This window comes from Grus americana, chromosome 3 (genome assembly GCF_028858705.1).
Source record: "Grus americana isolate bGruAme1 chromosome 3, bGruAme1.mat, whole genome shotgun sequence".
NCBI lineage: Eukaryota > Metazoa > Chordata > Aves > Gruiformes > Gruidae > Grus > Grus americana.
The window spans coordinates 105,860,785-105,887,161 of NC_072854.1; the positions used below are offsets into that span (position 1 = coordinate 105,860,785).

Sequence of the window (26,377 nt, forward strand, 5' to 3'; positions counted from 1 at the left end):
TGGAAGGGACCTCTAGTTCCAACCCCCCCATGGGCAGGGACACCCTCCACTAGACCACGTTGCCCACAGCCCCATCCAGCCTGGTCTTGAACACTTCAGGGCAGGGGCATCCACAGCTCCTCTGGGCAACCTGTTCCAGTGCCTCACCACCCTCTAAATTTATCCTCTTTCAGTTTAAAACTGTTACCCCTTTTTCCTATCGCAACAGGCCCTCATAAACAGTCCCTCTCCAGATTTCTTGTAGGTCCCTTCAGGTACTGGAAGGCCACAATAAGGTCTCCCCAGAGCCTTCTCTTCTCCAGGCTGAGCAACCCCCAGTCTCTCAGCTTGTCTTCATAGAAGAGATGCCCCAGCCCTCTGATCATCTTTGTGGCCCTCCTCTGGACTCGCTCCAGCAGGTCCATGTCTTTCTTGTACTGGGGACCCCAGAGCCAGATGCAGTACTCCAGGTAGGGTCCCACGAGAGCAGAGTAGAGGGGGAGAGTCACCTCTCTCGACCTGCTGGTCACGCTTCTTTTGATGCAGCCCAAGATCATCAGAGAGATACCCTTTAAATTAGAATAATATTGGCAGTCCTATGGACAGAGCTGGCTCAAGGATTCTTATGAGGACAGGCAAAATTAAGTCTGTCACTGCCAGAGTCACTGGTACCCCCTGGGATGCAGGAGTCATAGACCTTTGCTAATGTCTGTGTTGTGCTCCCACCCACGATCAGCATTTCTTTTGGGGGTCAGACCTCAGGCTACACTGCTCCATGGAGGTGATCTACCCCTCAGAGTGCTCCGTCTCACCCAGGTTTTCTGTATTCCTGGCATGTAAATATTTGAATTTATTTTGTTTAGTGGCATAACTTCCAGAGGAAGAATGGAGAGGCACCTCCCCTCCAACATCACCCCTGGGCTAGGTGGGTAGAGCCCCTCCTGGGGACAGGAGATGCTGACTTGCAACATCTAAAGAGAAGTGGGACTTGAAGCAGAGCTTCTCACATCCATCCTAGTTAAACACTTAAAGCCATTACACCACCACGTATGGGAGAAGAGTGAAAGTGTCAGGGAAAAAACTCCTCTGTAGACATATTTCAGATGAAAGCAGTGCTTTCACTGTGTTTCAAAAAGAACTGGATCCTCCTGAGATGCTTTAGGCATCCTCAGAGATGCCTCTTAGACTGAGTCTGTCAGAGGACTCTTTCCTAAAGAAACACCTAGTACCTGGAACCTGGTTAGCCTTGAGTCTGAGCTAGATGCCAAAAGCTGAAAACTGTCAAAACTTAAAATAATTCTGCACATTTAGAGAAACACAGCTATTAACTTGATACAACACACAGAAAATCCCTGATGTGACCCACATAATTTTTAAAGTCATAATTTTTTGTTGTTACTCATGTTACTGCTATCACCATACAATGCAAGGCATGAACTATGAAATTAATTTTATTTTCTCTCTACATAAAGCTTGTTCATTGTTGTTTGTGCTCTAGTCAGCTTGGACACTAAAATTTGGTTAGATAATTTCTCATTCAAGCTTTCATGCACCATACCAGCATGTCTGAAATTCAAACATTATCAGCATGTATAAAAGCATACACACAAAAAATCCCAACCCAAAACTGAGACGAGTTCAAATTAAATAAACATGTAGAAGGCTGGCACTCTCTGCTGGAATCAACTTCATTATTATTAAGTTCACAACTGCTGCTTCAGATAGCTCCTTCTCTCAGGATTTTGACTAAAGGTGCTTTACAAATTAGAGGTCAGACTGGTACTTTATCATTTTCTCATTTTTCCTTTAATCTCCTTTCTTCTGTTTAATTAATTCCATGCTGATTCTTTCTGAAACTGAAAATAGTTTCCTAGTTTTCCCTACTCATGTCTACCACCTCCCAGGCAAGGCTTCCCCGGCAGAAGATGCCACCCACAGCAGAGGGGAGCATCCTTCGTGTAACACAACCCGCATGCCAGAACAGCCCCCGGGGATGCTGCTGCCCTCCAGTGCGGAGACCCCCCAGGACACCTTGCTGCCTGCCGCAACACCGGCCACCGCCAGTAATCAATCCTGTGTTTGACGAGCACCGCGTTTCCTGAGCTCCGACTCTCTGCAAATTAAAGCACAAATATGATGAGCTTTTAAAACATAGCAAAAATTTACACAGCAGTCTAAGAGTATGATTACAGCTCAGGAAAACATATACAGTTTAACATGTGCAGTTCTAAGCTAACTAGCTTAGTGACTATGCCAGATATCTTACTGATATCAATTACCGAATAAATCCCTTCAAATAAAAGGAAAGATTTTCTTTTCCGGTCAAGCCTACATGGATGACATTAAAGATGGATGACATTAAGAGCCAGGTATCCAGAGAGCTGTGCCCAATAACTGGCTTAGGAGTGCTGGCTAATTAGGCAGTTAAGGTGTGCAGAGAAAATAAGACACACAAGGGAAAAATCTCTGGAAATCCCAAATCCTGTACTATCTGCAACTAAGCTGTGGCAAAAGGATTCCATTCATTATTAAAGAGAGTATTGATGATTTTATAATTAAAGCAATGTCACATTGCCCCCGTCTACTCTATTTTTCCTTTAAAAGCTTCAGCAGACAAAGAAGTAGCCTGACTTCTTTCTGAGGCAATGAGAGCAATAGGTACCTCGTAATAAATCGGTTTCTTTGCTTTTATGTCTAAATACAGGCCCTCAATGGCCTGGGGGTCGGTTGCTTATTTTCTCTTGATAGTCTCTGCTGCCGCTGCCAGGACAGCGTCATTCATGGCGGGAAGTTCAGTAGCGTCCCCATGGAGCTACAGGGTTGAGTAAAGACATAGAGGAAACATCCATATACAGTGAAATGCGTTTAATGTACTCATGCGTTTACGACACAATGAAGACACATCTTTGGAAAGATTTGCGGTGCTTTCTACGCAGATAGCCTAGCAGTTTTCTTGGGGACCCTGTGCCGCACGTACCTGTGTTATGTGTGCTGCTTCAAAGTGGTCCGTGGCCTCAGCAGAGCACCTGGGAGATATTCCACTTGCCAGGGACTGGAGCTGCTCCTGCTGCTGCACCTCAGGAAGTGACGGTGATGTACCAGGTCTGGAGCAGCAGCATAGACCCTGTTATCTGGGTACGGCTTGTGCCTTGGCTCACAGGGAGTGAACAACTCAGGAGGATAATGGAAATTCCCCTTCAAAACCAGCTTCACTGTTGTTTTACATATAACAGAGGAACACTGAAACATTTTACCATTATCACCTGACCAGAAGCAAACAGCAGAGGTAAAGACGTGTCCGTCTGTGCAGTTAGGAGAATAAAAGAGAGTATCAAAAAGGATGTGGGAACTTAGGGAAGCCTGAAATGCTTTAAGACATTGGAAGAAGTCCCTCACTGTTATCTTCAGTATAAGATCTAGATCAAGCTACTCCATTTAAACTAGCCTCGGCAAACCTAATTTAAGTGAGGGATCATATCAAGGAGAAGACCAGCTAAAGAACGCATCACTAGTTTTGGGCTTGGGCTTTTTTAATGAATAGGAGGTGGGTTAGAAGAAATATATGAATTACCCCTTAAACCAACAATGTAGTTTTTACATACTTAGACGTGAGCAAATATACAAAACCAGCAATGTTTTACAGAGTTTTCCAAATAAGAGAAGAGCATTTGTTTTTCTAAGTCAGCCCTGTGTATTATGAAGAGGGTGCACTTGCCTTCTTCCCTGAAAGCAGCAAGAATTAAAGAAGAAACCGTTTTCTCCAGTTGCTGACATTGTTCGGCTCCTGCATGGATGAAAAGCCAATTCATTCAGCTTCTTCCTGGCTGTTATCCCAGCGTTTCTTCAGGTGCTTCTTTAGTCCACCTCCCAGAACTGGACCTACTGATTATTTTCTGCTTCACGCTCTTTCTCTCCCAACACGACCCTCCCCAAGAACTGCAGCGGCCGAGGCCTCCCACCCACACAGGCAGGTGATGCTGCGCTGACGGGGGCCTGCACTTCAGGTGAGAGCTGCATCAAAGATTTCAAAGATGGAGGAAGGAGTTAATTAGCGGCCAACAGTAACAAGTGAAGTAATTTGCTCTATTAAAGAAAGAGGGGATTTTATGCTGTACGTGCCCGTTATACAGAGAGAGACAGACACCATGGCAACAAGCTTGTCAGGCAGTAGCAGGGCACTACTTTAAGATTAACTATCGCTGGGGACATCATTAGTGGTGGAGAAACTTCAAAAGCTTTGGAATTTGGGTTCCTTTCGCACCCAGAATCTCGCTTGCTTCTATGGACTTTATTTGAATCTCCAGTCTATAAACTTAGGCTGGGATAACAACAACAGCATGCTGAGATTTTGGATGCATCCTGAATAAGATGGAAAGGAAAAACATGTTCACGGTATCTCAGCGCTTCCAGGCCTGCCAGGTTGTCTGAGCTGTATGGAAATGAAGAACTAAAACATACCATTGAGTCAGGTTCAGTGGGATTGTCTGAAGTAAAGAACGAAAAGGAGTTTGAAAAGGACTGCTCTTTCTGTGCTTACTCGTAAGCCATGGATCTGATCATTAGCCTGCAGTGATGCAAAAGGAGAGATCCCTCTGTAAATCTCCCATTCTGGAAGGATGAGCAGGTGACAGATAATTGCATGTACTGGGTTGATTCTTTTCATCCTCCTAGCTCGTAGGCAGAATCCCAAATCTCAGTGATTGTCTTGCACCTCATGCAGACGCATACTCCGGTGCAAAGCCGGTGTCAGATGCTGATGTGGTAGGATTTATAACCACAGGAAGTTCCTCTATCGGTAACCACAAGACAATTAGTGCACAAGGAGTTTGGAACTCTGAACATGGTCTAATGTGAATCACATTTTACAGCAACAATGTTCAGAGTTCAACTTTTCAGTTCACGAGGCTGCAGTGCAAATGAAAACATTTCTATGGGAAAGTGGAGAGAGAAAGGAAAGATCTGACAAACCATCGCACAATTTCCATGGGGGTCTCTTTTGCTCTACCTTATTTATAAAGTGCTGAGAGCATGCCGTGCAGCATGGTTTTCATAGTGACAGGCAACTTATCACAAATTCATGAACCTTTGTGACTTGCCTGCATTATAATTACCCATAACTGAGCTACTCAAATCAAACAGGAGCTAGCAGTGCTTCACAGCTCTGAAAATGAAGCATGGCCAACACGCAAAGGTATAAGAGTGCAAGGAGTCCAGATGTCCAAGCCCTGGCTCAGCCCACCATGCCCCATTGCTTCTACAGGAGCTGCTGACATTTGCTCAGTTTGCAGCACAAGGAAGAAAAATAAGGTGGACGTTAATCAACTTTTTGCAGCTGCGTCAAGTAAAAAAGAGAAGTGCATTCAATCCCATGAAAAGGCTTATTTTTGAGCGGTTGTTCTCTGATAGCCAAGTGCTGTGCTCAAAGAACAAATGAAAGAGGAGGTGGCTCCTCTGGAGCTGCCTGCTTCCCAAAGATAAAGGAAGATGGAGTGTAGCACTCTGCCCATCCTGTACAGGAGGGTGAGAGTCATTGAGATAACTGTGAGAATTACTGTGGTAGGGGCATCTTGCTTGATGTAAAGGGAGAAGAACTGAGAGCATGCAATGGATTTCTGTGTATATTTGAGTTTTTCCAGCCCTGTTGAGAGAGGTCTCTCTGTGACCATAATTGGAATGAACTCATGAATAGCACATGTGAGCAGAAAGCAAATCCAACCCTGCAAGCAGTTAGCTAACCCTGCTGCATGGTTAGTAAGGAGACGCGTTGCATACTCAAGATATAGGGCAGGGAAGGACACATTCATTTTACTGAACAGGCAGAGCATTCGCTAGAAAATTCTCAAGGTTTTGGAGACCTCAGCTTGCCTCAGGTAGCTCTGTCTTCCAGCCAGGTGGAGGTACGTAGATATTTATTGTTGGTCAGCAGGCAAATATCTACTATGAGAAACTGGTGGCAACTCATGACAGCTGCACGCATGGCATGACCAGTGATAGGTGCACAGGGACAGCACGGGAAAGCCTACGGTTGCCCCACTAGCTGTTTTTATCCCGCAATCCGAACTAAAAAGTACTTATTTCTCTTTTACTGGGAAAGGTTCTCTAAATCAGAGCAGCAAACACCATTTATTAGAAGGGCAGAGCCACACACTGAAACGGGTCATACATCCCTTTTAGTCAGACAGCTTTAGCCGGCACCAACAAGAAATGCTGGGAAGATGTCAAGTGGAGGCCTGGGGGCTGTCAGGAGGCATTTTGTGTTCGGAGATGGGAAGCGAACAACAGCTTTCTTCTTGCTTGAAGAGCGAGCTTAGGAACAAGCAGGCACGGAGAAAGATCCCTCTCAAACACCGCACTGAAGAGAGGGGGAGACAGACCCCTGGTCCCACATCTGCCTTGGGGACACAGATCTCTGCCTGCACTCCTTCTGCTCCGGGGAGAAGTGTCAAAGATGTCATCTTGTCAGATCATTACTGCGAGTTACAGAAACATTTTCTGATTGCTAAAAAAAATTATCTTGCCGGCATTGCTGTGCTATTACTCTTGATAATACTGTGAAATTAAACGCAGGGAGATAGTTTTTAAAGGACAAAAGTTTTGCAAGATCTTAGGAAAGCATAGCACTGTTAGCCAGTGACTATTAGCTTCAGTTTCTTCTTTAAATCGTGATCCACATGAGCACATTGCATGCATAATCAAGCTCCTGGACCCCCTACACACACACTTTATGTCCCTCCCCTCACACTTGCCTTCATGAGCTTCCGGGCTCCAATCACTCATATCCTAAAACTCCAAACCCCACTTTTGGGCACTGAAGTACGCATATGGACAAGCATTCATAGGAGAAAATCTCAGCTGAAGTAACTGCAGCAACTTGCCTGTGGCCTTCCATCCTCCCTCCTCTTCCTAGATGACTGAGCCAAAACTCACGGAGGAGTGCCATCATGTTTGCCTAATTCCCTGCTCAGGCTTGGGGCTGTGTTCGTGCCCGATTCCCCTGTGCTCTCAGCAGCTCATCATCTGCCTCCGAGCTCCTCACCCCCAGCTTCCGTGGGCGCTTGGCACAGCCAAAGCGGACAGTTGGCTGGGAAGGGAGGTAGCCAGAGCAGAGGCACAAATTTTGCCTGTGCTCAGAGCATGGGTTTCTCTCAGTGAAACACATGCTCGACGTTGCAGGCAATGGAGACCCCTTCCAAGATTTTGAACGCTGCTGAACTTTGATGCACAGTCAGAAGTCAAACCAAAGCCACCTGGGCCCATCTGTGGTAAGTCAAAATTTGTGATATTTCAGAGTGACACACAGAAATACTCTTTGGGCAGGAAAAGTAAAGGAGGTTGGGTTTGGGTTTGTTTATTTGTTTGTTTCTATTTTTTGGTTCAAGAGTGTTTATTTTATAACTGACAGGAGATCATTTTTAGTGGGTTTAAAATAATTTGCCAGTAATAAAAACAAATTTCTCTCTCTGCTTTCCATAACAAGGAGAAGCTGAACAAGTGGTTCTGTGTTCAGAAGAGTCTCAGAGGTCTCTGCTGAATTCGTTGGCCGTGGTTCAAACCAGTGTGCAGCACAGCCACTGAGGGAGAAACAGAACAAAGAGTCAGACCATCTGGAAGGTCCACAGGATGCCACCGGGGCACTCTACCACAGCTCTGGGAGAACAAGCTGAGAAAGGCTGGAGCTGTGTTTTAATCTGTTGTACGTGTAGGATCCATCTGCTCTGGAACTTCAGGGGAGTTTATTGGCAGGATCAGCCACAGACATTGCAAGTCAGGTCTCTTCCAGGAGCAGACCAGCTCTCCAGGGCAAGCTATGCGACCTCTGAAAAATTCTAGGGTCAGAGTATGCAATGTACAATTTCAGCAAGATTTGACTGACTGTGACTGAGGGTCACAGGGCTTCCCAGCCATCCTCCTCCATTTGAGCCAATCTTCAGCTGAGAGGACTAATTGGATGGACCTCTTGGGGCCCCTTCCAGCTGCTTCCTGAGATATATTTGTATTCTGCAAAGGGAAGACTCAAGCTGATTGCTTTTATTACAGCTTCAACAGGAGAAATTTGCATTAAAAACAATGTAGGGGGAAAAAAACCCTGGCATCTTAAAAGGTCTCTTCTAATTCTGGCAGATTGATCAGTACATTCTCTGCCAGACAAGAAAAGTTCCCCGCTGTGTGTTTTCTAATGAATTGACCACTGCCCTCTAAAAGTAGACAGTGAAACACACTGTGTAAGCATCTTCTCAAGCAACCTTAAGGGTTTTGAACATATCTTTACTTTTTTGCTAATTCAGATAGGCCTTCTGAGCTGAAGAACCTTTTCACATAAACAAACTTTATCTTTGAATCACTATTGAGTTTAACACTTGTAATAGTGATTTTAAATAAATGTATTTTAGTGCGGTCCATTGCTGTAGCTTAACCAGATGGTATTTCAATCTGACCAGCCTCACCTCAGCCAGAGAGAGCTGGATGACTCCACTCTTGTCTTTGTCCAGGAGATGGAACACTTCTGAAAAGCAGAAGAGGGGGAAAAAAAAAAAAAGTATATAAACCTCAGAGTTTGGCTTGTAGAGAATCACTGTCTGACAAAAGGTAGAGGTCTGGCTTTTTGCCATGATCTACTGGAAATCTAGACTGGTTCTGTAAGAGAATATTACAGCTGTTCTTCTTTCCTCTTACAAGTCATTTCTAAGCTACTTCATGGGGTGGAATAGTCAGATCTACAGCAGCAAACTGAGAGTTGGCAGCAGGACAACTATAAAATCTGATGCAGTACCATCTGGTATGGTCCGGGGACAAACCTGCAAATCAGGTCTGAGTAAGGGCTGTAAATGATAAATGGTACCATTTACAGGAGCTGGGACAACTTGGGGGCCAGAGCACTGACCATGAAGTGCAGATGACTGTAAAGCAGAAGAGCATGGTAGGTTATGAAAACGTGTCCCCCACTCTCCAGGGTCATTCAGACAGAAAGGCTTTTTCTATTTCTCTGCTGCTTTCTCCAACAGACACAATTTTGCTGGCACCCTCACATTTCCATGCAATTTGCTACATTCACAGTTAAAAGACACCAAATACTTAACGAAACCCCAAAGTTTTTCCAGGAATTCCCCTTGGCTGACGAATGGAGGCACTTACTGAACAGGGTCTCCAAGCGGATCATACAGGCCACAAAGCCATCGAAATCAATGGTCAGCTTACTGCAGGCGTAGCGGATGACAAAGCTGTGCTGCACCTGGTCATTGAGCATGAAACCTGAAGGCATGGGAAGCACACAGCAGGTTAATATGCTGCCTTTGATGTGACTTACCCACGGATTGCTGCAGCTGCAGGCAGACCTGGATGAAGGATTGAGGACTATTCCTCTCAGAAGGTCTGCTGGACTCCATCACCCACCTCTGCTGTGGGTCCTTTCCAAAGCCCACTGTGCTGGGTGAAGAGAGGCACAAAGTTCTCCCACAGCATTTTGTCAGACTGCATATTTCACATTGTTTCACGGCATAACCAGTCCTATGTTCCTCAGATAAACCCCTAATTAGTAAGTCTGGGTGCTGCAGCTGAATAGCAGTGATTGCAGTAGAGCCAATTGCTCACATAACTCATTGGGCTCTATTCAGGCCCATATTAGTGCTATTTCTGTCTCTGGATCTTTCACACAGACTCCACCGAACACGAGACAAATCAAAAAAACAGTGGTCCTCTAGATGCCCCTGCAAGCACTGCCAAAAGTGAATAGCATCTCTACATCAGAGAGGATATCGTTGGGGCATGCCTTGATCATGCTTGCACCTTGTCTCGTGTAGAGAATGGTGGTGAGAGAAAATGAAGGAAAAAGAGGATTTGGGCATAGCTCTGAAAGAGAACAATTAGATTAGGAAATAATGAGGCCAAAAATAGAGCAAGTAATAATCAGATGGATAAGCAATGGTCACAGCATGGACAAAAATATCAGTGGTTTATAATGCAGAACAGAGGATGGGTTTTGATGTATGTAACAGCAAAAGGATGTAGCGGTATGTGACTGTCAGGAAGGGAGAATGGCACTGGCAACGCTGTGATCTAGGAGACGGGAGGGAAGCAAAGCCATTAAAAGCTCCAGTGTTCTCCCAATGTTTGGTGGGGGAACGGCAGTGATCTGATGGTGTCCCAGAGCAGCGCACTCACCCGCCTCTCTGAGGGCATTTCGCATCTCATGGGAGTCGATGGTCCCGGAGTAGTCACTGTCCACTTTCCTATAGATCGCCTGTGGCAGAGGGGAACGAGGGAATGCGGAAACGGCTTTTCAACGTGTGCCCGCGCGGCAGTGCGATGGTGCGAGCGCAGCCAGGCTTTGGCTTTCATAGCTGGGCAACAACAGTCGTGAAGACATGGTAACACGAGGCTCACCAGGGGCTAGCAGCCAGCATGAAATAACCAGGGGTCCTCTAGGGTTTGACCTTGGTTTGCTAGTCCCCTCTGCAGCCCGCGCCCTGCCATCCTCCCTGCTCCTGTAGCCAGGCTAAAGACAGGACATTCCCGCCTACCTCTGCCGCGTGCACACCGTCACTCGGCTGCGCGGACACAGGTTTCTGATGGCTGGGACGGGGGGGCTGCCCCTACCAGCCCAAGCTCCTACTCTTTGAAATGTTAATGAGCAAGGGAAATGCTTCAAGTAGCTACTGGCAAGCCGGGCAGACTAGGAAACACGTTCCCGTGGGCTGGCAGCCTGCCTGCCTTCCCGTTACATGGTGGCAGACAGGCCATTGAGGAAAATATCCTATCATTTGGCAAACATTGCAACAGTCAAAGTCCATTTTGCTTAATATTTTAGACATGATGGCAGATGCTTCCTACTGCCAGCAGGTTTATTATCCAGAATTAGAAGCCACCCAGACCTACAGCTCAGACTGGAATTGGCTCTCAGGGTTTGCTCTGCTGGCCCCAGGACAGAGCCAGTGCCTCCAGCCGAGGAGAGCTGAACACCTCCTCGTGCACCTCCAGGACAGGTGCTCTGTGCTGACCACCATCGAGCATGGCAGCACAGGCTTGCCCAAAAGGGATGCTGTCAAACAAAGCAGGTCCAGTTTTGACCCTCCTTTAGACTACTCAAGTCTGGGTGAACTTCTTGGGGTATTAAATCCTCTGTCGGAAAAATAATTCAGCACTTCTAGAAGATTTAAAAAATACAAAGCTAGGTTTTTGTAAGTCCTAGAAATATATGTTTCTTGTGTTTTCTGGTGCTCAGCTGGCAATGTAACATATTGCAACAGCAGAGATATGTTCATATGAGCTTTAATACAGCAGGCAGTGGAGAGAGCCGTCTGCCAACAATGAAAGAGAGTTAATCTGGCTTTCCATAAGGTATTGCAAATTATGGAGACTGGTGGAGCCAAGGTGAAAGAGGATCTGCTTGTGCCCTTTTAAATCAGAGGTGTTTCTGAGCTCTGGAACAAACTCCAGCCATGAGAAGGAAGGCTTCCAAACATATATATCTGTGGTAGCTTAACCCTATCTCAGTTCTGGATCTGTACTTCAGAGCTGAGAGGGAAAGGGAGACAGTCAGAAATACTATGTTACCAAATACTTTTGAATCTTCATCCAAAGTGTCTTGAATTCCACAAGTCCCAAGGTGCCGGTCCCATTGGTCTGGGCATGTTAAGTCATGGTTCGAAAATCAGGATTCCTCTATCCTTAGCAAAACTAGAGAGCAATCAGTTCTGATAAAAACAAATCGCCCATCGCGGTGTAATCTTAATACCATATTAATACTCATTTGTAATGCATCTCCATTGCACACAGACATGCTTACAGGTTTACATTTCTTAGCTAAAGGCATGCCAAGAATTTCTAGGCTATCTGCACTCTCAAGGAATGATATATGGGATTGCTAAATATATAAGCATGATCATAGCCACTCGCATTTTGTACAGTTAACAGTAGATTAGAGTCCTTAGGGAAGCCAAGGACTGGCCTCGCAAGTGTTAGAAACCAGAGGCAGGAATTGCAAGTGGAGAGAGAGAGTCAAGAGTAGGCTACAGAGTCTTCCCCCGTGTCCTTCAGGGCCTGGAACATCCCTTCCCATAGCAAATTATGCAGAAATAGGGAGTTGGCCCCCATGATGCTGTACTTACTGAGTCGCCCTGTTTGGTTTGGGAGGCTGTGGAGTGTAGGGCAAAGGCATCACTCCTCCTAACAGCCGGTGATCCACAAGATCCACAGCTAATCCCTTCTGACCTCAACACGACCACCTCATGAGACCAACGTTAGTGTAACCCTGACAGCACAGCCATTGACTGTCCCAGCGCACTGGCTACCTTCCCAGCACGTCAACACTGGGCAGATGTGCTGACCTCTCCTTTTCCCTTGGCTACACAAACCTCCTTAGCTCCTGCATGTCCTACAAGCTATGCAGAAGGGAGGGAGGCACAGCACGTACTCGTAGCCTTCCCCCTCTGAACAGGCTCTCCAGCCTGCCCCTGCTGCTTCGATCTCCGTGCTCTATAAGCAGTGCCTGGCTTAGAGATGGAAGTTGAGGTGGTGTTTAAAACCTGCCTCCTGACAAACATGCTGCGTATGCATCCGAAACTGCACAGGTGCATCCAGGCAGAAGGTCCCTGCTTCTCCTCCCTGCTATTTTTAGGGAAAAGTTTAAGCACTGAGAGATGCAGAGCAGGTGAGAGAAGCAGCCGATGATTAAATGGTTCAGGTTTCTGCTACCTGAGCTGATAGAGATGCTCGGCTGAATTTTATGCCTCCAGCCACGTGCCTGGACAATGGAAGTGTAAACCTAGCCCACCTTGTCAGGAAGTTTTGCAAAGGAGATCCAGAAACTTTAAAGATGATGCAATGACATGCAAAGGATACATCTAAAAGGCTGATCATCTCCCTGCAAGTGGTAATGTTGAATCCATCACTTTTAATATCCTTTCCTGTACAAAAAGGAAGTAAAAATCCAAGTCAGAAATACTTTAGACAAATATTTTTCTGCAGACATCCTTGGAGATGTAAGCCACCTTAAAATCCTGTTAGCAAAGTAAACACTCTGCCATTTTTTCCACTATTTCTCTTCAGCTGAGTAACATGGGTTTTTTGGCACAGGAACAGGGGATGCTCTTGGTTTTGGGGGTGGTAAGCCTCTATCTGTCCACAGAAGTTATACAGCAGCATAATAATAACTTCCCATGGTGACCCTCCCAAGAAGGTACAGGGAATATAGTGTCTCTGCGGACCTTGGCTGGCAGCACTGGGAAGGGGAGCACCAGCTGGTATTTTTCCCCCCATATTAAAGGTTCAGCAAGACAGGAGAAACTCAACTTGGGGGCGAACACAAACTCAGTTTTTCATCACCCTTAGCTGATGGAGCTGGGTTTTGTTAGCACAGATCCCATCTGTTTGCTGACAGACCCAGGCACAGACGTTCACTCTGACCAAAGAGCAACTTCATGTCTCGCCATTTCAGCGCGTGCCTCTCGGCTCCATTCGGTGGGAACTACGTAACTTTACTTACTCTTTGCCAAAACCCGGTTTAAGATAGTTTGAAGTTCAATTGCAGTCACTTCACAGTCCTGGATGGAAAACATACTTCAGGTGTTAAGACACAAATTATTTGAAACAAGCTATATTCATATGCTGTCAGACATCTGGAGACTATTTTCCTTCCATATCTAAGACATGTAAACATTTTTATTTTTTTCCTAACAGTTTACATTTACCATCAGACATCACATGGAGGAGATCTTCAGAAACCATGAATATTTCCTAGCCTTTCAAATGGGAAATAAGTGACTGGTTGGGTGCCATGGTGACATGACCCATTAAATGTTAACTTTTAGTAGGTTTGACTGAATTGGGTGACTGCCTTCCTTAGCTAAAGAGGTTCAGGAAAGCATTTGAGATTTTCCAGCCTTATGGAAACTACAACCAAACAATACTAAAATTGCCCTCTCAAAACTCAAAAAGGTCTTTCTAACTAAGAAGATGTTTTCCCTCTCCGATGCCAGTGGCCACCTGTTCATTAAGAGGAAATCTGACGTGACAGCCCCAGGCTAGCGCAGCAGGGCTTTGTAGATGCTGAGGTTTGTCAAATACAATAAATAGAAAGTTCAGCCAACAGTTTTCCAATTTCTGAGGCTTCAAAATAAAAAGGAAGGAATTGGCCAACTAGGCAATTGTTAGAATTATACCCTAACTCCACAGGTAATTTATTTCACCATGGGATAATATTTTCACAGTCCTCACTTCCATCACCCTTATTTTCAAAGTTATTCCATGCCCTGCATTACCAAGGGAAAAAATCACATTTTGCACCAATAACAGGAACAATGTAGTAAAACTGTTCTATTGTAAAATAAATTGAACTGAAGCTGTGAGTTAATAAAAGAGAAGAACCGCTTGGTCTTTTGAAAGCCAGACAGTAAAAGGAACTGGCAAGTCAAATATTTGCATAATCATAGCAGAGAGGTCCTAGTCTTTTTCCTTCACTTTAATCCACTTACCTCTCCAGAGAGCTTTTGAAACAGAGTCTTGAACTCATCATCTATGTCTTTGTTATCGACATGAGGCTAGAGGAAAGAGATGACCGAGAGCGTGGTTTACAAGGCAGTTCTGGAAGGCGAGCTGTCAGGGGCTGGCTTCACCTGGGAGTAAATACTTTCTAGGATTGATTAAAAAGTTTTCTTCTGTTACCAAGATAGTTTTATAAAACAGCTGTCGCTGCATTTGGCCATAGCAATTCCTTGGAAGTCTGCTTTTGCAATTTCTCTCAGGCTTCCAGAGTACTGTTTGTTTATATGGAAAGGATCATTCTCCCTGCTTTCTCCTACCTGTACTAGATGAAAGAACAATTTAATGTGTTCCAGCCCAGTCTATAAGGGTGCAGCTTCTGTGCCACATGGACCCAGGTACATGAAAATGCACACAAAACTAAGCCATGGAGATATGTAAAGAATCCCCATAACCAAAAAATATTTTTCCTGAGCAGAAACATACCATGACCTCAGCTCAGGGGAGAAATAAAAATCTCACTCCTGTTTTGCCCCCACATTATAACGGAAAAGTCTGCTAGGGGGAAAAAACCAACAAACATCATCTGCCCAGTTAAGACATTTACCTCATATGGTTTTGCAGCCACCACATCACCAATCATTCTAAGGAAAAAAAGAGGGGGGAAAAAAGAAAAAAGAAAATTGGAAATTACAAGTCTACCATTTTCCCTTAAAATAATTAGCAAAGCAAGCTGTTTTAATATAAGCTGTTATCAAATGCACAGAACAAGTGCCCTGGTTCCCTGCTTCCCACGCTCTCTATCCCGCCTCTATCTGTCCCACCTCTTTGAAGATATTTATTTTCCCGGGAAATCCAGCCTTGTTGTTCTTGTCTTGTATCCAGACTCCTGTTTTTTCCACTCAATGGCTGCTATTGATACAATCCTTTTAAAAACCATGTCCTCATCATCATAAACCCAAATCTTGTACCCTTTAATTGTGGGAGCTTCTACTTCACAGACCTGAGGGATCTAGTTATCACTTCAGTGCTTGCTGGAGGACATCTGAAGAACCATGACTGTCTACCAGGGATGCACGTTTGTCACATATGGTAGACTACATAAGAAAACAGGTCCTAGAAATGGGCCTATTTTGCTGATTAATTGCTGGTTAAGGGAAAAATAGAGCATGGCGTCTGGGTGCAACACCTGACCTTTTCCTTTATGTGCCTCACCATCAGAAGAGGAGGCTTTACAGAGAAGATACGCACTGTGTTTTAGTCTGTTTCTCAGAAAAAACTCGCAGGCAGAACTCTCCGTTTTTGTAAGGCTCAAAAGTGGATGGCACAATGAGGTACTCTCCTCGGGGCAACTTCATGCGGCTGGAGACTTCACGCAGATTGACATAAGGATCAGACCGGGCTGCCGGTTGGTTCCTTGCGAAGAAAGCACGGTTCGCATGAATATCTGTGTTATTTTCCAGCTGTGGGAAATGTGGTTTTGTTAGAAACCATTTGACAATTCGCCAGTAAGCCAGCCACCCCATTTCAATTTCAATGTTTTAAAGCAATCTCAAGTTTTTCTTAGCATAAAATAATGAATCCACAAGTGATGGCATAAAAGATAACCACCAGGGTTCTGTCATGGGAAACAGTCAGGCAGATAATAAGAAGGGGAAAGGATCTTTATAAAGATTATCTTTTCACATGCCTCTTTACAGTCTGTGATATAAAATAAATAAAAAGATCATAATGTGTGCTCATACCTGGTCAAACTAGTACCTGCTCTACTTAAGTTGTCCACGTGTGGAGCACTTTTTGCTTTCACAGGCCGCTTGCGAACAAATTTACATTTCAGAATGTTTTTGAGCAATTTATGGTATGAGATAAATCTCCTAACTGCATAGGAATTGTAGTTTCTGATTGCTTTAAACAAACAGAAAAGAATAATAAACGGGAGAGAGCAGTAGTCACAAGGGTGAGACTTTTGGGGCCACATTAGCTGATTTACCCATTTTCTGTTAGTAACACTAAGGGTATTCCTTTGGATTACGTAGAAAATAGTACTTAACTTTTCCTTAATACCAATATGCTCTTAAGCAAGTGAAACATGACATAGCTCATAAAACAAAACACTGATGCAAGAAGAAACAATAGTGTAAGCATAACATCTCTGCTATAAACCTCCTATTCATGACTTTTGCTCGACAGGGATGTCTTTCAAGAAGTGTGATTCAATGATCCACGAAAAGTGCCGTGTGGTTGACACAGGGTGGGGAACATTGCATACGGATAAGGTTTCTGGCTGTCTAAGATCAGAGAGTACAAAGATGTTATCAAACATTTTATAATCATTCAGTTTTTCTGTTGTAAACTGTAGGAAAATATGGGGGGGGTTTCCTCTTTTGTTCTGAAGATAAAATTGGATTTGGTATTTATTCAACAGCCTCATCCTTTCTCCTCACTCAATCTTAAGCTAAGTGGGACTGCAAAGATTAAGAAGCCAGATCCATATCTTTTTCAATATATAAAGTTAATTTTCCCTTTGCATCTGCAAGGCTGTTAAAAGAATACAGTTAATTGCTACACGACCACACATTCATTTACTGAGAGAGAAGAAAAGGGCTGAAAAGCCAATGAAAAATTGGTAGCGCAGGCTGCTGGACCTCAGTAATGAGTATAGGCTATTCCTACTGCCAGGCACCCCTGGGGTCCCTTTCTTCAGGAACGAAAAGTCTCTTTACTTCAGTATCGACATCTGGGAGGATTAGGGAAGGTTGAGTGGGGTTTGTTCATTACCAAGAGCCCCAGCTCAGAACTATAAAAGGAATGGATCCACAGAGTCTGGCATTTCTTTGAAACGACATTAGCTACATTTTCTTGATTTTAGAGTGCAGAGACCCTGTTCTGGCTTCACTTGTACTAAATAGACAAATTCTGACCTCTGTTATACAAACTTAATGGAAGACAAATTTCAACAAGTATAAATGAAGTCAAGATTGAGACTCAGAGGTCTGTAATAAAGCCTTGTGCCTTAGTCCCTTGGAAAGGATTATTCAGAACTTGAGATATTTGTCCAGTGATCCAAGAACAAAGCTCCCCAGAAGAGCTGCCATTAGTAAGGAAGAAGTCTTCCTCGTAGCTAAATTCTCCAGTGTGACAGGAGGTGCCCATCTGGAGGCTAGAAGTCTTCAGCAGAGATTACATACCTCCTGAGGAATCTGAAAGGAAGAGAAAGAGCTGATGTTAAAGAGCTGCTACATACCTGCTTCTATCATTAGAAAAAAAAAATCAGATAAAGCCTCCTTCAGACACTTTTTTTTTCATTTTCATTTATAATCATATATTGTAGTAGCCGTTATACATGAAGTTCTAGCTTGTGCTAGAGCTGTTCCAAAGGAAAAACAGGATCTTCATCCAGAGGAATCTACACAACATTTAAATTGCTTTTCTCCTGATATGGTGTTGTGAATGATACTATTGGTTGGAAATATTTGGGTACGCATTGAACTGTTCAGTCAGAAAAGTCAACAGTTTAGCCCCACTTTGCTAACCAAAAACAAACTGAGAATTTATTACAGCAGACCTAAAATCTACTGATCTACTGTTACTGGAATATGATTAAAATAGGAGGCTACCATCACCAGCAATCAGCCTGAGGATGATGAGATTGTTGTAAGACAATTATAACAAGTAAAAAGTTTCAAGATTTGGCTCTTTCTAAATTAACTTAATTGCTATGTTAATTTGTACCTCCAAATAGATGGTAGCTTTTCCAAAACCAATTAGTTATCTTGAGAGCACAGATTCCAGTGAGAGCCAAAGAAATTGTCCTCCCAAGTCCCAGAAGAGCTTTGGAAAATATCACCCCTACAATGACTCTGGGGCCTCAGAGCATACTACAAGCAGGAGCTCAGTGATGGGCACACTTGCAGTTATTGTCGGTAGGCAGTTTGAGCTACATGACTTACAAAAGCTCTGCGGGGCAGGTAGGCTTGTGCACACACTTTTTTCACCTTCTCAGATCTGCTTTAGGTCAACATCCATGCTGACCTAACTGGACCTCCTCAGCCGCAGCATCAGCTGCACGGATGTAAATCCACAACAGTGCGTGACCCAAGGAAATTGGATCATAGCTGGGTGTCCACTGAGATGACCTAGCAGCCACTTCTTTCAAAAGAAAGACTTCATCTTTTTAAGCCACCAAGTCTACCCTACTATAGAAAAGATCATGGAGGAGGCAGAGTGAATGGAACGGATGTAAAGCAGAAGAGCTCTGCTAACGTCTTCAGGTTTGTACTCATTGGTATGACAAACATCCTTAAAACATCCTTAATGTGCAAATTCTAGGATTTGCCCCCAATAGGCCAGGATGCTTGGCACCACACAGATGGCAACTCAGAAACGTACTTGGTGAGAACCATTTGTGTATGCAGACACTTAGGCACTAGGGAAAACCCTTCCTAGTTTTGAACCATCCTGCACAAGATATATTAACAAAAGTCAGCCATTCCCATCTGCTCCCACCTGTGCTGGTTAATGATCTACATCCAGTGGAATCTATATAACATTTAATTGCTTTTCTCTGGATATGATATTGGGAATGATAATACTGGTTGGAAATTTTTGTAATTGCTTCTCTCCCCTCACATCACAGAAATTAGAGGTGATACTGTAGATTTTTTCCCTGCATTATATTTTTAGAGACAGAAACAACACTGGGAGAATCAGGGAAAAAAACAAAAACAAGAAAACCCAAAAACTACTGAACCAGAACAATAGCATGGTAGGCAATGAATAAAAACAATTTTCAAATGCAAGGGAAGAATAATAATAAAAAAAAAAAAGAATGTGACTACTGAGCACTAACGATAAGCTGTAATCAGAAACACTTATCTGGAATTGCCAGACACCCTGAGCCTGCCCCCATTCAGATTTTGTAAGAGAAGGCTCTCAATGAGACTGCTGCTAAATTATTGCCTCTAGTTTTACACTGCTCTCCTGTTAGTGGGACAAAAACTGAGCCTAAATTTATCTGAATCTTCCCATCTTATGTGGGTCAGGAAGAAATGAGAGAAGGATTTGAATCATCTTGCAAAATCCAGTTCTTATTGAAATGTAGTGCTGACTGCCAAGATGTAACACATTCCTAATTTTTTTCCAGGGTAATAGAACAGGGAATAAAGCCTTTAATCAGGAATAAACTTTACCTGATAGAGCGAATAACCAATACTAAGCAGAGCTTCTCCCATTTTCTTCTGTCTCCTGCGGTTCTTCTGCATCAAGCCCACCAGTACAGTACAGCATGGCTCATTCAAACTCCCTTCATGGTCATCATCTGGTTCATCCAACCGGATTTTAAACTGGGGATTGGTCCAGTATGTTGCTAAAAATTCCCAAGGCGAGACAAAAAGGAGGAGATTTTGCTGTCATTGTAACCAAGATGTCTGTCACTGGAATTACAAAGAATATCTCTTTGGAAGGACTTTTGCCTGTTGTTTTTCCAGTCCTTTCCATTACATTATATGGTTTTATGTTTTCACAGCTATGCTGAATATGAGTTGGAGCCATGGTGAATCAAAGCACCAAGGTATTTCCTGGGGAGTAATGACCAACAGGGAGGAGCTGATATCATTAATTCCAGGAATTTATCTCCAGGAAACGTCCTTGGCTAAGGCTGCTGTTGTTGCAAGAGGACCAAATGCCAGACAGCCTCTCCAGAGGTCTAACCTGAAAATGAATGGGAAACAACACTGCCACTGAACTGTGACACTTTCCTGGCCTACCCAACCCTTTGAGGATTACTCCAGTCAGTAGCAAAAGCCGTGTAAGCAGGAAAAGCAGACAGAGGAAAAAAAAAAAAAAGAATATAGCCATGAATTAACTGCTTAGTGGGCTAGTAATCCCCAACGAGGAAATAAGTGTGAATTAGATCTTGGTTTAGGCTGCCAAGCTTTTGTTTACTATCTAAACCCTGCAGAAGAGCTGCACCTCTAAGCCCTTCCCACCAAAGCCCCTCCTGGTTCACAAGCATTTATTTTGATTGTTTTGTTGGTATTTGATCGAGTGCCCACTTGGCTGGGTCTCCACCTTGGTAGTTCTGGCAGCCCCCAGCAGTCGAACCCCGTCTCCACTGTCCATTAAACAAGGTCAGGTCCCATTTATTGACTTCGTTGCTTGTCAGTGTGTCAGGAGTCAAGTTGCAGATCTCAAGGCGGGTGAATTGCCTTTGAAAATCCGAAAATGCCATCCTGGTGCACAAAAAGACCAGGGTTAGTCCATCAGCCTGCAACAGTCGAGGTGACTCCCAACAGGGCAGCAATGTCAGTACTACAGAGCTGCCCAAAGCCTGAATTAATTGAACTCTGAAGCTTGGAACTGGCTCTTAGGAAACAAAATTTCCCATTCCCTGAATAAGCTGTATCTCCTGGAGAGAGTTGTTCTCAATGGCTGTTACACATTATGGGCTCAGTCATACTATTTTCTGTCATCCCCAGCCATGGGCAATCCCTCATGGATCACGCTTCATAAATTCACTAAAACTGTTGGAACAAAACATGCAAGGAGATGCCATTTAATGGGGGTAAGAGCTGGCCCTTACGAAAGCGTCACTCTGTAGAAAAACAGTCTCAGTTCGGTGTTTTGCTTTAATTCTGTCACTGATGTTTGTTTTTACCATTTCTAGTAGGTTTGCATGAGTGACAGACCTTGATCACTTCATGCCGCAAGCAGAGATCTGTTCTCATTTCTCAGCGCCTTATGGCTTGTGTAGCTGATTGCACTGGAAGACGGTGGCCGTTTATCTTTCCAGCCTAGGTCAGAGTGACATGGGTTCGGTACTGATCCATATAATCATCTATCTGGGATGGGCTTTCCATCAGGTCTGGGTAAACAGACTCTTCCCAAGCTGGTAATCTAAACTTTTTCATTACTGTGTAGCATTTAGGCAAAAAAAACCCCCCAAACCTCAAAATGTAGAGCAGCTGAGGTTCATTCTTGCCACCTCATTAAGTTTATTACCATCTGGTCTCTATGTTTTGGATAAGCACTGAGTTATGCAAGCTCTAATAAAAGGTAATATTTGAATGGGAAGGGAGATAAACAAGAGGCTAACAATGCATGCATGTCATTATTAACCCCCTCAGTGCTAACAGTTTCTCTCCATCTAACCAAAAGGACTGCTTAAAGAGCATACATGCACATAAAATGTCCAAAAGATTAAGCTAAATGAACAATTCTCACCAAAACTCTCCGTCATCTACTTTCTTATCCAGAGCCTGTTTTTGTTTGGGATCAACATAATTCCATTCAGGAGCACTGCAGACAAAGCACAAAAGCAAGCTGTTCAGTTGTTGTATTTTATTCTATGACGAGATCAGAGAGTTAGGCTTTCTCTTCGGTTACAGCTAATAAAGGAGTATGTATTTCTTCAACAACTAGACCTTCTGTCCCTCCCAATGGCAGTACACACCGCAACCTGACTACACAGGACTGGAATCAGACTGCAACCATATTTGCAACAAATAAGCCTTAAATTGAATCATCATTGCCGGGTGCCAGAATGTACAAATATTGCAGACTGGCTGGATTAGGTAACACGCAGCCTGAAAGTCGGGCAGAGCATCTCCATCATAAAATCTGTTGGGATACCTGATAGTTTGCACAGGGAAATGATATAAGCTCTGCTGTTGGGGTCACAAAAGAACAAGAAAGCAAAAAGATGGAATTAGAAAATGTACTGCAGAAAACAGCACTGCTCCTCTCCCATTCTGATGTTAACGTGCAGCAAGCTGGATTCTGCTCTGATCTGCTCCCACGTGATGGTGCAGTTCTGCACCTGCCTCAGTAGGGTTGTCCCATGGTAAAACAGGCGTAACAAAATCAGGATATGGCATGTGTGCGCATGCGTGTGTCTGAGGCACCTTATGTTGGGGCTGAGCAACACAGATCTGGTAAAGGTAAGAATAATTTTAACGTTTATCTCTATTTTCTATCCTTAAGTATGATACAACATCAGCACCAGGACTGCAGTCAGTCAGGACAGGAAACTGAAATCTCAAAGTGTTGCATGAAAAACTATATTGTGGCCCAAATGAAAGTAAAATTTATGTCATTCTAAATATAAAAATAAAAGAGGTGGTGTCACTGCCATTCTTCTGAGATTCCACAATAGTTGAAGCCCAGAGAGTTTATGAGAGATTTTCAAACTTCTGGGTCCTTAGCTTAGTCAACATCCCCATTTTTTCTAGATTCTCTATTAGTAACCATCAGTAGGATCCATGGGAGAAAAGTTATCTTGCAAAATGATGTGGATATGGCTTGCACTGGGCTGCTCACAATTAAAACATAAGCTGTTCTCTCTTATTAAAAAGCTCTGCCTGAGGCAGGGAAGAATGTCCGCTGGGCAGAGCAGATCAATATCTAACCTTGCTAATAAATTAATAGTGTTTTATTCCAACTGATTTAGTATCTTTCCTAAATGTGCTTTGTGATTGGATTAACTGCATAGTCCCAATTTAATTTGTAAAAGATACCAAAATACACACAAGAGAGAGAGGCAGGGGTATATAAAAACCTACTTATCACTCCAAGCTCCAGTCCATTCCACTTCACCCCAGGGATTTCTAAGCCTCACTAGTTTCTCTGTCCGTCCTCGGTAATATACCTACAAGATCCACAACAAACAGAGCCTGAGCACTTCCATTATTACAATCATCATGGGGCAATTGCTTTTCAGGCAGGATAAAACACGATTTGTACTTGAGTGATGCACTCCATTACAATTTGCAATAGTTAAAAGACACCTAGATGCCTTCCACCCTTATTCTATATTATCCTGTGCCACCAAGTGAGCCATTAGCTGCAGCGCTCACCATTTCATATAATGACAGAAACCTGCAAGGAAAAACATCAGCTACAAAACAGCAGCATATCTACATCCTCAAAAGCAGGAGACATCGCACACAGCAAGGTTATTTGGCACGGACACCTCCGTAACGATTCCAGGTTCAGAGGAGCAGGAGTATCTAGGGTTCGCTGTGAAGGTGAGACTAACGGAGGCGTTCGTGAAAGAGGCTCTTACTCCTTTCCCGTTAGCATTGAATGGCAAAGTACACGCTCCCACCTCATGCGCTACAAACACGTGGGGAAACGGCTGCCGCCTCTCCCGTTTCTCCTTTCCATACCCTCCATTTCGGTAACAGCTTGGCCCACCTTTACCTTTCATGTTCCAGTCTGGTGGTAGAATGCAAGTTGCAGACTGCACAGTACTCTATACAACTACAAGTACAGAGCTTCCGACCTGGCTAAGTAATACAGGGACTTTCTTTTTCTGTAAGAGGCTGCATAAGTTTGCAACATTTTTACTTGGTCAGTCACAGAAAGACATGAGAAAGTCGAAGGCACCACAATATTGCAACCTCAAGCTGATTTGTGTGATGGCCCTGGAGAGGCTGGCTTACCTCTTCTGCTCCAGTGATAGAGTAAGCGTGTCCCTTTACCAGCTTCAGACTTGTGATTGCTTCTATTTCAGCTGCAGTAGTTATCTGGGGCAATAAAAGTATACACAATTAGGACTACATATTGTGTACAAACACAGCTTTCATGAGCAAATTAATATGGGGGAAGATATCCAAAGTGGTATGCACAATGAATATCAATATTCCTGGTGCAAAGTGTATTAAATAGAGGTGAGATCCACAGCAGAAGTTCACCTCCACAGCTTCATACCCCTAAATATGCAGTCCTAGCACAGCAGAGATTCAAGAATGTACAATGAAATCTAAATCTAAATCCAATTCCCAGCTCGGGTAACAGACCCAGACACCTGCAAAGACACGTTCACGTGAACTCAGCTCTAGCCTGCCTCCGTTGAGATCTGACATATCAAAATCTGAATTCTGGTAATCCGATATGCCATGAACCAGGATTTCAAACAAGATAATGAAACGGGATGTGCAAGGCATGGAGTTTCCAAAACATGTACAAACATCATCTGTAACTTGAGAGAGTTTGTATTACAGGTGTCAATAATCTTTAGGATTGAAAAACAAAGCCAGAATCAGAGTACAGGCAACAACAAAATGTCGCAAACAGTTTGTCTCTGGCAGCTGACTGTCTGGAACTGAAATTACACACAATTTGTATGAAAAATTCTCATTCACAGAACTCAAAAGAATGAAAACGGAATTCAGGAAGACCAGTCCCTAGTTCATGGCTTAAAGTATCATCACAGGCTGTCTTGTAAAAAGGAAGGCATGACAAGAGTTGGTTATTTAGAATCTCATCTGAAGTTTTTATAACTGAAATCAATAAAAGTCTCCCATTAATTGTAGTTTGTTTTTAATTCAGACCTTCCTACCTATGTCTAACATTGGTCTGAGCTTTTGTTACAGTATGGACGAGAGCCCTGAGGAGTGAGGAGAGCAAAGCAGCCGCAGTTTCTTACATCAATGGAACAGCCAAGCAGCGACCCAGCTCTCAGAGCCTTCTGGATGATCTGGTACAGGTTCGAAGGAGCCTTCCGCAGCTCATAGGACTCGGAGATGCCTCCAGTAAAATCCTCAAAGCCCTCCATAGTGGACCCTCCTGTGAGAGCTTCGTAAGAGCCATTCAACCTGTGGGGGAGATGACAAGAGAGGCCATCTCCACCTGCAAGCATTGGCACTACAGAAAGAAGGGTTTATAATTTAGCATCCCTCGGTCTGTGTGATCATCAGTGTGACCTGGGGCACCAGAAGTAAATACCATTGAAAACGGACAATTGACAATACCCTTTATGGACCTAGAGGAAACTGTAAAAGATGGGGGGAAGGGAGGCTACAGTTGAGTGAAGTGCATTGTGTCTAACACCACAACCACCCGCGCAGTCAACTTCTGCACACCCAGAAGCTTAGCCTGCTTAGCCACCGTACTTGGCGTAGGCCTTCTCCAGCAGCGCGCTCCAGAACTCATTGCCTTCCTCTGAGTGCACGAAGAGCAGCTTCCCGTTCTTGGTGGGCAACCTGTCATCCACCACGACGTCCACCCACTCCCCGTACTGCCAGAACTGATGAAAAGAAGAAAGGAAAAGGTGATGAGGGCTTGTGTACACATTATAGTGCTGGACTACCATCTTCCTACCCCTTCACCTGTCATCAGTTCTCCCTGGATAAGTCACTGTAAGGTTTCGTTGCCATGTTGGACTCCTCTCCCTTGTAGCAGAGGCAAACTCTTCCCATCCCTGTGAAGTGCTGAGCGGGCTTCTTAATGCTGTATTAAAGTTTTGCTGATAGGTAATAGTAGCAGCAACTTCTTGCACGTAACATCTGGAACATCTGTGCTCCATGCACAGCTTACATGGGGGAGAATCCAGAAAGCTAGCCCACAGATGGGACACTCTGAAGTCTTTTCTTGTCTACTCTTTTAAGACCCAATCCATTGGAAAAAAAAAAAAAGACCCTGTAAAAATGCTGCAAGGAGAGGTCACCCAAAGAGGAAGCACTCAACAGTGTTAATCCCTTCTGAAAATATTCGAAAATGTGTGAAACATTGCTAACACTTTTTTTTTTTGCCTGGGCACTTGAAACATTTAATCTAGAATTTGATGCAGTCCTGAAAGGAAAGGAAAAAAGATAATTTACATAATAACCCCTCTGCTGAGGCGAGCTGGTGAAAGGGATAGGTAATGTGCTCTATAATATCTCTCCTCACCTAAACACCTCCTTTAGCTTTGCAGGATGAATCCACACTGCTCACACCTGAGCTTGACTTCTAGTCGAAGCAGGCTGGTTCAGTCCCAACATGCCAGGTCTGCAGGCACCGAAGCCCAGACAAAGCGGTGGGGAGGGAAGGGAAGGGAAGGAGGAGGAACCACATCAGCCTGAATTCACTCCTGATATTTGGCAGCGACAGAGCTTGGCTTGACTCACGTGGCGTGATGGTTTGGCTCAGTTTACAAAACCTG

At 44.0% G+C, this 26,377-nt stretch overlaps 1 protein-coding gene across 1 annotated transcript in view; it reads right to left on the reverse strand.

The window, feature by feature from the left end:
• Positions 1 to 7,311: 7,311 nt before the first annotated feature.
• The window catches only part of CAPN8 (calpain 8), a 30,289-nt gene continuing 11,223 nt past the window's right edge, over positions 7,312 to 26,377 (reverse strand). The window contains exons 4-21 of the mRNA XM_054822260.1: positions 25,347 to 25,480; positions 24,881 to 25,049; positions 23,895 to 23,978; positions 23,013 to 23,098; positions 21,676 to 21,750; positions 20,524 to 20,684; positions 19,644 to 19,819; positions 17,643 to 17,654; positions 15,706 to 15,917; positions 15,062 to 15,098; positions 14,448 to 14,513; positions 13,460 to 13,517; positions 12,817 to 12,881; positions 11,530 to 11,598; positions 10,138 to 10,216; positions 9,112 to 9,228; positions 8,424 to 8,482; positions 7,312 to 7,550 (exon numbers count right to left, since the gene is read on the reverse strand). Coding sequence (XP_054678235.1) covers positions 7,527 to 7,550; positions 8,424 to 8,482; positions 9,112 to 9,228; positions 10,138 to 10,216; positions 11,530 to 11,598; positions 12,817 to 12,881; positions 13,460 to 13,517; positions 14,448 to 14,513; positions 15,062 to 15,098; positions 15,706 to 15,917; positions 17,643 to 17,654; positions 19,644 to 19,819; positions 20,524 to 20,684; positions 21,676 to 21,750; positions 23,013 to 23,098; positions 23,895 to 23,978; positions 24,881 to 25,049; positions 25,347 to 25,480 — 1,683 coding nt within the window. The 3' untranslated portion in view covers positions 7,312 to 7,526. The remainder of the gene's footprint in view (positions 7,551 to 8,423; positions 8,483 to 9,111; positions 9,229 to 10,137; positions 10,217 to 11,529; positions 11,599 to 12,816; positions 12,882 to 13,459; positions 13,518 to 14,447; positions 14,514 to 15,061; positions 15,099 to 15,705; positions 15,918 to 17,642; positions 17,655 to 19,643; positions 19,820 to 20,523; positions 20,685 to 21,675; positions 21,751 to 23,012; positions 23,099 to 23,894; positions 23,979 to 24,880; positions 25,050 to 25,346; positions 25,481 to 26,377) is intronic.